Source organism: Trachymyrmex septentrionalis, unplaced genomic scaffold (assembly GCF_001594115.1).
Source record: "Trachymyrmex septentrionalis isolate Tsep2-gDNA-1 unplaced genomic scaffold, Tsep1.0 scaffold257, whole genome shotgun sequence".
NCBI lineage: Eukaryota > Metazoa > Arthropoda > Insecta > Hymenoptera > Formicidae > Trachymyrmex > Trachymyrmex septentrionalis.
Genome location: NW_017305416.1, coordinates 2,325 through 11,414, shown reverse-complemented (window position 1 = coordinate 11,414; position 9,090 = coordinate 2,325). Strand labels below are relative to the sequence as shown.

The following is a 9,090-nucleotide window of genomic DNA, read 5'->3' as shown; positions in this document are numbered from 1 at the left end:
TTCAGAAATAAAAGAGCTTTCTAAGAACAAGATTAAGAGTATATATAAGTGCATTATTTAAAAAATATTAATTCTTATCATATTATTATTACAATATTTAATTATGAAGTTTAAATTTATTTCAAAAAAATGATCAACAAAATAAACACAAATAAACGTAGCTATAAAAATAAAAACATATTTAGGCAAAATAATAACTTTTGCCACGTTTACTTCAAATTTAAAATGAATTATTATGATCGGTACTTAAGTTACATGCATTTAGTAATTCATTCATAACGATTAAATTGCAATTTAATTACGAAAAAAAAGTTTAACTTTTATATTTACGTACCTTGCCTGCAATGAATGGATTACTTTGCAACAGAGTACACAATTGAAGAAAATGTTCGCGAACATTTATGCTCTTATTTGACATATCGTTCGCGCTTAGTCGCCGCCCTCGCTGAGTTACCACGAGGCGACATCCCCAGTTCAATAGCAAATAAGAATAATTACATATTCAAGAGCTATGCAGAAAAGTTGACAGAAAAGTTGACTAATCTTAAGACAATTTTTTTTATATATAATAACATTATAATTTCTAAAGGAATCCACTTGTTTCATTGCCTTACAATACTTACTACCAATAAGTCGCAACACAACAACTCGTCTCATCAACGTCTCACTTCTCTGGGTAATGACCGTTTGTGATATTATGTAATATCACATTGCTATTTTTTTTTATTTAAATAATATAGGACACAGCAGAACCACGCGACCGAAAATTTATTCGTTCTATTGACTAATTAATAAATATAATCTTGCCCGTAATAACAACTTGAGATATCAATCGCGAATTATGCCGCGCACTCAATCGATGCGGATTAATAGTTTTAACCAATAATTGCTATTATAATATAATAATATGATCCAAAAATAAGGACACAATAGAACTACAATTGAAAATTTACATTCGTTATTATTATATAACATTTATATACACTACTAAACTAACAATATAACCTCGTAATGACTCTTAAGACGTCAGGTCAATCGCGAATTTCGCCATCGGCGAAATTCTCTACTCGATCGAGATCCGGATCCAACCAATCACATGTTCGGAAAAGGGTTTCAACGATATCGAAGGATAAATTTTCGATTGAAAATGCACACTTCTCGCATACCTATGACTTTTTTATTATAAGAAACAGAAATAATAAATGTGAAAACATTAAAAATAATTAAAAAGGTAATTTTTGCATTATTTGTTTTAGAAAAACTCAAGTTTTGAAGAAATGCAAAAAAATTACTTACGTTAATTATATATAAAATTATGTATAATTATGTATTAACAATTTTTTTTACATTTTTCCGAACTTGTTTTTTTTTCTAAAATAAACAATGCGAAAATTATCTCTTTAATTATTTTTTATGTTTTCTCATCACTATTATTATTTCTATTATACTAAAAAATAATTTTACAAAAGAAAGGAGGGAAAAAATTTTTTTTTATGTATAAATATGTATGGACATATCTCATATATAATTATATATATTTATGAATATTTATGTGTGTTAAGTATGTTTATACATATTTATACACATTCATACATAAAAAAAATTTTTATATCGGATTCCCATCCAAGATTATCCATGTATCACTCCATTCTTGTTATTTATCGAATGTTAAATAAGGATGACCCGGAACATCCAAAAAACAGGTGGAAATCCGGACACATGCACTTAGCATGATGATTAATTATTAGAAGATAATTTTCTTCGTGAAGATAATTTTCTTCGTTTAAACCAGCTTAACGAGGTTAGTTTTTATAAGTACATGCACACGTACACACGTAGGCATCGGCGGAATCCGCAAAAGAAATAAATTTGCGCAACAGAAAACGGCAGAATCGGCAGAATGAAGCTACAACCAATCTCGAACGTTCCGCAGTTCCGCATCCTCCAGGAGCACATCCTGACACAGCTGCAGCAGCTGCTGTGTTATATTATATGGAAAATAAAAACGGCAATATACTAAAAAAAAATGTTAGGAAAGCGCTTATACTATCTTCGAAAATCGCAGTCAGCGCAGTTTTTAGTCTCGAAATTAAAATTAGAAGATCGTTTTCATAATATTTATATCATTTTGAATAATAGATATAAATAATAATAATAATATAATAAGACAATAATAATAATAATATTATTATTACTATTGTACATTTTTCCAAATTTGTTTTTTTCTAAAACAAACAATGCAAAAACTATCTCTTTAATTATTTTTTATGTTTTCACATCTATTATTATTTCTATTATTATCATCGTCATCATTTATTTATATTATTATTTACACAATAATAAATATAGTAATATATTCGAATAATATATTATATTTTATAATATTAAAGAAAGTAGGTAGCAAGTTAAAATTTCGCTGCGTTTCTTCGCTCATAAGTTCGATAGTGGTCTAATTTCCTAACCTAACCAATCAACAGTCGAACATTCCCCTGTCGTTCGACAGGGGAATACTCGACTGTAGTTGGTTAGTTCTTACATTCTGATTCTAATTTAAACCCTTGATGGAAACTAGGCCAGTGTTGAACTATGAGCGAAGCTTCGCTCGCTATGCATTTTCGCTTGAATTGATGGAGGGGGGGGGGGGTCTTCGCCAGTGAAATTTCGCTGCATGAAATGATACCTTAAATGCTGTGCTTATGGAGCTCATGCCAATTCGCGTGTAGTGACTCCATGTTGTGTGACAGATTTCTTAACCTCAACAGTCATTAACTTTAACACTTAATCTTGATTCGCGGGGCCAACTGTCACATTTTTCTGTCCAATTCTTTCTTTCGTATGAAAACGCGTCGAATGAGCCTAATTTCATCAAAATCGGAGGTGAGGTAGCTATTCTAAATAATTACCAAAGTTAAAATAAAGAAGTTTTATACCTTGAAAAGCAGTGAAGACATCAACTGTGTTCCAAATTACTGCCACTACTGTAGATGCGACAATTTACATTACGTACACTATAGACTTCCAGTATAGGCAATCAATTTTGAAACATAGCCATTATGTCACCTAATCAGACTCATTCTGAGACAGATCGGTATAAATAAGGACGTATCAAATATTTAATCCGCACCAATTTGATACGTGTACTAACCGTTTTAACGGTTGTAAAAGGGGTCAAACATTCAAAAATTGATGTACTATGAACCGATTGGATGATCCGCCAGGGCTCATGAAAGGCAGAAAACCATCTTTCATTGGAATGAACGGTATATTCTAGTTTTCTTTAGCACTTCTATTCTAACCTATCTTTTTTAAATTATATAGCTGTAATTTTTAATATATTGACTTAGACAAATATTAAAAAATCACTTGATATTACATATTTTTATTTTAACCTGTTATCTTTAACTTGTTAAGTTATATAGCGACACAAATGACACGGTGTGACACAATGGATCATCACATCCTTATTGTTTGCCAATGTTAAACAAAGATGACATGATCACTGTGTTTCACTGTGTCGTGTTGGATAGCATACATAATAACCAATTTTAAGTATCACTTTAGGTACATCACTACAAAATTAATTGATAAATTTTTTTCTTGATTATTTTGAAATTTATATTAATATAAAATTTTATATTTTAGGGGCTCCGGAGACGGATGACCAACAGCGAGTACGATTTCAGGTTGAATTAGAGTTTGTACAATGTCTTGCCAATCCAAATTACTTAAATTGTAAGTAAGAATGATCCTCGCATTCTTTAGTTTTAAAAGAAAAATTTGTTTTATTTCTGATAAATGTATTTCTAGTTTTGGCACAACGTGGCTATTTCAAAGATGCGACATTTATTAATTATCTCAAATATCTATTGTACTGGAAAGAACCGGAATATGCAAAGTATTTAAAGTATCCTATGTGCTTGTATTTCCTGGATTTATTACAGTATGAGCACTTTAGAAGAGAAGTTGTGAATTCTCAATGTACAAAATTTATCGACGATCAGCAGATTCTGCTATGGCAACATTACACTAGACGTCGAACAAGACTTCTACAAACAGCTGTTGAGCAAACGCAACATACTAATTCTCAAAACAATGGTATCGTTCAACCTAAGGTTCCCTAAAGTTATAATTTTATATTTGTCCCATTTATTCATTCTCTACATTTGAAGTTTTTTCCAATATAAATAGTGCTTCTATAGGGGTTAATTAACAGGTTGTTGCTTGACTGTGATAAATAATTCACAACTTTCTCACATTTTTACATTGAATTATATTCCTTTCACATATAAATATGAGTAAATTATTTATTTAAAAAATCATTAAAAGAATATTTGTTTCAGTTATAATTTTTTTCTTAATCAGTTTTGCTACATTACAATTGTATGTGCGTATATGTATATATGCCTAATAATAGTATTACATCTTTGTATGCGGCGTGAAAATGCATTCTTTAAACGATAAGTTGCATATTGAATCAGTTTAAATCGATTTCTCGGACTGGCATTTATTAAATATCCAAGGGCATATTCAGATTCCCATCTGGGTACTCTCTGGGTATCATGTTATTCTTGTTTAACTTTTGATAAACAACAGGAATGGAGTGACATCTAATTGGTACTTGAGTGGAAAAATGAACATAGCCCAGAGATTCATGAGAATTTTCGTTTTGTGTGAATATGATTAGTTCTACAATTGTTTCTTAGAAAGCGCTTTATGTTTATTAAACATTGTTTTATTAGTAAATAGTTTGCGTGAGGATCTCGTAAGACTAATTAAAGATGTCCATTAAATACGATAATTTTAGTACAAAGTTGTTTTATTTTGTAAATTATTCGGTATTTTTATTTTCCATAAAATTCACCAAAATTCCATTGCCAGCATCTACCCAATTCTCTGAAAAGAGTTTCTGCCTTAAAATTTGTCTTTCTGTCAAATCTTCTTTCTTTACGTCATTTTCTGTATTGATATCATCACTCTTGCAATTATTCTTATCGATTATATTCTTCATATCCATCACTTGATCAGGTAAAATTTTGTTCAGTGTCTCTGGTAAAATTAAAACCAATACACCAGAGACGAGGCATAACATTCCAATGATTAGTAACGGTATCGGAAGTGATACATGTCTCTAATAAAAAAAAGTTATTTGCATTTCTAATGACTATATGATTTTTTATTAGCTAATTTTGTCAATTCTTGATTCGTCGGAGAGTAGTATAAATTGAAAAATATTGTACTTTAAAGAAACTGCAGATATAAATTAAAAATTTCTTAAATAAGAAAAATAGATACATACTAATAAAAGTAAATGCAGTATGCTTAGGCTACCGATTTTTGCGGACATCACACATAAACCTAAGCAGCGACCTCGTATCACTGTTGGAAATATTTCAACAGTATACAAGTAAACAATAGAAAGGGTACTCATAACAGTCACTTTGCCAAATAGTAACATTGTCATCTTTGCGATATCTGAAATAAAAACATTAAAAAACATATGTCATACACACAAAACAAAAATATCTACAATCCTCTAAAATTTAATAAAATTTACTAAAATATTATGACTGTAAATGTCAATACACTAAAATATACTACAATAGAAAAAGTTATATCTCCTTCATCTTATGTACCGATCCACGGTGCAATGGCAGCGGTTAAAATAAAGAAAGCCGCAATTAAAATACAGACGATGCCATTGAAAGATTGATATGTGCATATTGGCAGTCGTCTACCGTATCTAGATAATACAAAATATACAAATGTATTCGTCGCCATTTCAAGAGTTGCACTCAGGGCGAACGTGATGTGCCTGTTAATCTGAAAACTCGGTGTCAGATCATCAAATATGTCGCACGCTATTGTAGACGTCCACCTTAAAATAAAGATCATAAAGTCATAATTTAAAAAATATTAAAAACTTTGCATTATTTTATTTTAAAAAATAAAAATAAACGAAAATGAAAAAAAAAACTTTTTAAAACATTTTACCATTGACAAATCATTATAGCACCGTATTTTCTTAATATCGATGATTCAATTGCATTTTTCAATGTTGAGTTTATCTTGTTTGCAGTTTGTTTTGTGTCATTACTTCTCGTTTTTTCTTTATTTTTGCTCATATTTTCTTTCTTTATTTTACACAACATTACTTCCTCTATATCTTTCGGAGAAATTTTTTTATCGCATTTTAATGATGTAGTCATCTTTGACTCTTGATCGCACTTCGAATTCGAAGGCAAATGCCGCTTGTTAAAATTTTCCGCTGAACTTGGCGTCTCTTGGCATAATTCTACGTTGGAAAATTTGTTTTTCAAGTTGATCGAATTGGCTTCGAAAGTTTTTCCTAAAATAAATTTTTTATTATTAAATATTCGATTTTATATACAGGGTGAATAAAAAACATTGTATATGTAATTGGACAGTGTCTCTTTCTAAATCTCTGCCCTCTCCGTCTATAGACTGTTCATATTGCAGAAGACTACCAACTGCGAAACATGGAGCGATATTCATTATAATTTATTTTTTTATTTTAAAACTCTTAAATAAAGTCTTAAGATGCTAGTACAGTCGTCGGGTTGACTTGTAACATCTTAAGACTATACATAAAAATAAATTTTTAATGCAAAAATGAAAAGAGAAACAATCTCTAATAACCTTGATCTTAACAAATATTAGTAGCGGATTTTGTTATGTGCAGAATTTAGAGAGAACTACTCTTGAGAGTTTGCCATTTTCATTAGATTTCTATGTGAGGTACGTTGATGACATTGCACTGTCAATACAGGAGGAAAATATTGTTAATTTATTAAGTATGTTTAATAGTTACCATTCTCGATTAAATTTTACTATGGAGAAAGGCGGCAATTATTTGAATTTTCTAGACGTAACTTTAATAAAGAAGAACGATTATTTGATATACGATTGATATCACAAACTCGTTCTCGGTACGGTATCTAAACTATTTTTCGTGTCATCCGAGATGCCATAAAATGTCAAAAACAATTATGAGTTTGATAGACAGTGTTTTATTATTATCACATTCAACTTTTCATGAGAAAAACTTTAAGTTTATTATTAACATCTTACTTACTAACGGTTACTCTTTAAGACTGATTTTTGAAAGCATTAGAAAACACCAAATTCGAAAACTTAACAAGAACATACGCCGAAAGAAAATTACAACAATTTAATTACATTACTTTACCCTACGTGCCTTCAATAGCAGAGAAATTCAAGAAGTTTTTCAAAAATAACAGCGGTTCGTTTGGCTTACATAGGAATTAATAAACTTAATACATTTATATAAGAGCACAAAAGGACAAATTACCGTCATTACATTCTAATGTGGTATATAAAATTAATTGTCAAAATTGTAATGCTTCCTATGTGGGTCAGACGAAAAGGTTATTGAAGACACGTATTAAGGAACATCGGAATCACATAAACACGTATTAAGGAACACCATACAACACTCTGTAATCACAGAGCGTAGAATTGAGCACAATCACGATTTTGATTGAAATGACATCAAAATTTTAGAACAAGGGTTTAATAAGAGACTAATTTCGGAAGCGATTCATATAAAAAAACAAAAAAAATGAACTTAACCTGCAAAATGACACGGAATTGTTCGATTCGTTATATAATAATTTAATTCAGAGAAAATGTATTCTTGTTTTATAAATTATAAATTTGTATCGTCGATTTTATTGTTGGTACTCATTTGGTTTCCATGTTTCATAAGTTATAAATTTGTATCGTTGAGTTTGCGTTGGTATTTATTCTGTTTAACTTTTATACTTATAAACAAACTGCGTAATGAGAAACGTCCTCTCAAGACATAGTTATAAGTACGCGTTATAACGGATTATCATTATGCTGAGTACAATGTAAGTTTTATCTAATCAATATCTGATACAATCAATTTTAATACTTTACTACGATTAAAATTCAAAAATTTTATTATATTAACTCGATTTTAATTAAATGACTAAATTCTTGTTTGGATATCTAACTATAACAGACGATAATGAAGTTCTCAATTTTGGATAACAGCCTAACACGATGATTCACTGACAACATTTGCCTATTGTTTTACAACGTATCAATTTGATTCCGATGACTTTATTCTTACACTGAAGATGACCTAATCCTATGGTCGAAACGTTTGTAAGTGGTGATTGATATATATTATATTTGATTACACACGTACAACTGTGTCGGCTCTTTACACTCCTTTATTGATTTAACCTTTGGAGTCTTTTTTAATTGTTATTGTATAATTATATATAAAATTACGCATAATTGTGTATGAGCAATTTTTTTTAACATTTTTCTAAACTTGTTTTTTTCTAAAACGAATAATGCGAAAATTACCCTTTTAATTATTTTTTATGTTTTTACATTAGTATTGCTATTTCTATTACACTAAAAAGTAATTTTACAAAAAAAAAGAGGAATGTATAAATATGTATGGACATATTTCATATATAATTATACGTGTTTATGAATATTTTATATTATATATGTTTATATATATTAATGTATAAAAAAATGTAATAAAATTTTTAATATATACAATATTATGTTCATTATTTATACCTATAATTTTTTGTTCAGTTAGTTCCGACTTGTTTAATAAATTCGTAATTTCTTCTCGCTGATTTTCGTCAGTTCTTGTTTTCTCAAATTCGTCACTGATGACACGCGACTTTCTCTTCGGTTTTATCGGCATTGAGTTACTTTCCATGCCGTATGCTTCATGCATAAGAATATTCTTCGTTCGTAATCCAATGCAACAGCTGTTATATATTGCGATTCTTTCAAGTGTCATATCAGCTTCTGTTGATTTTTCTTTAGCCAGCAGCCACCTCGGCGATTCCGGTATAATCCTGTTACATACTATATAATGTGAGGAGAGCTTTTATATATACATATATATATTAGGTGTAGTAAAAAGTCATCGCGTATTTTTTAGCTCAAAGTTGTATATACAATATCTTCGTCAATAATGAATGAAATTCAAATTTAAAAAAAGGGTTTTAAAGCTTGAAATCTCTACTTTTAAAAGCTTATCACATTTTTTAA

The 9,090-nt window shown here is 29.5% G+C and overlaps 2 protein-coding genes across 2 annotated transcripts in view; one reads left to right on the top strand and one right to left on the bottom strand.

The window, feature by feature from the left end:
* The first annotated feature begins 2,795 nt into the window (after positions 1–2,795).
* LOC108749059 (mediator of RNA polymerase II transcription subunit 31) lies at positions 2,796–4,136 on the top strand. Its single transcript, XM_018487558.1, has 4 exons — positions 2,796–2,877; positions 3,085–3,260; positions 3,643–3,732; positions 3,808–4,136. The coding sequence occupies exons 2-4, from the start codon at positions 3,194–3,196 to the stop codon at positions 4,119–4,121; spliced, it is 471 nt and encodes a 156-aa protein (XP_018343060.1). The 5' UTR covers positions 2,796–2,877; positions 3,085–3,193; the 3' UTR covers positions 4,122–4,136.
* Positions 4,137–4,312: 176 nt separating this feature from the next.
* LOC108749058 (solute carrier family 22 member 3-like) overlaps positions 4,313–9,090 on the bottom strand; it is a 6,828-nt gene continuing 2,050 nt past the window's right edge. Inside the window, exons 3-7 of the mRNA XM_018487557.1 lie at positions 8,605–8,894; positions 5,992–6,346; positions 5,634–5,875; positions 5,297–5,472; positions 4,313–5,128 (exon numbers count right to left, since the gene is read on the bottom strand). Coding sequence (XP_018343059.1) covers positions 4,829–5,128; positions 5,297–5,472; positions 5,634–5,875; positions 5,992–6,346; positions 8,605–8,894 — 1,363 coding nt within the window. The 3' untranslated portion in view covers positions 4,313–4,828. The remainder of the gene's footprint in view (positions 5,129–5,296; positions 5,473–5,633; positions 5,876–5,991; positions 6,347–8,604; positions 8,895–9,090) is intronic.

What these genes read in the sequence shown, in the direction of transcription:
- LOC108749059 (XM_018487558.1), top strand. Translation starts at nt 3,194, where the DNA reads ATGAACCGATTGGATGATCCGCCAGGGCTCATGAAAGGCAGAAAACCA. An exon ending in ATCTTTCATTGGAATGAACG is followed by an intron (nt 3,261 to 3,642) that starts GTATATTCTAGT and finishes TTTATATTTTAG; the next exon opens with GGGCTCCGGAGACGGATGAC. An exon ending in CAATCCAAATTACTTAAATT is followed by an intron (nt 3,733 to 3,807) that starts GTAAGTAAGAAT and finishes ATGTATTTCTAG; the next exon opens with TTTTGGCACAACGTGGCTAT.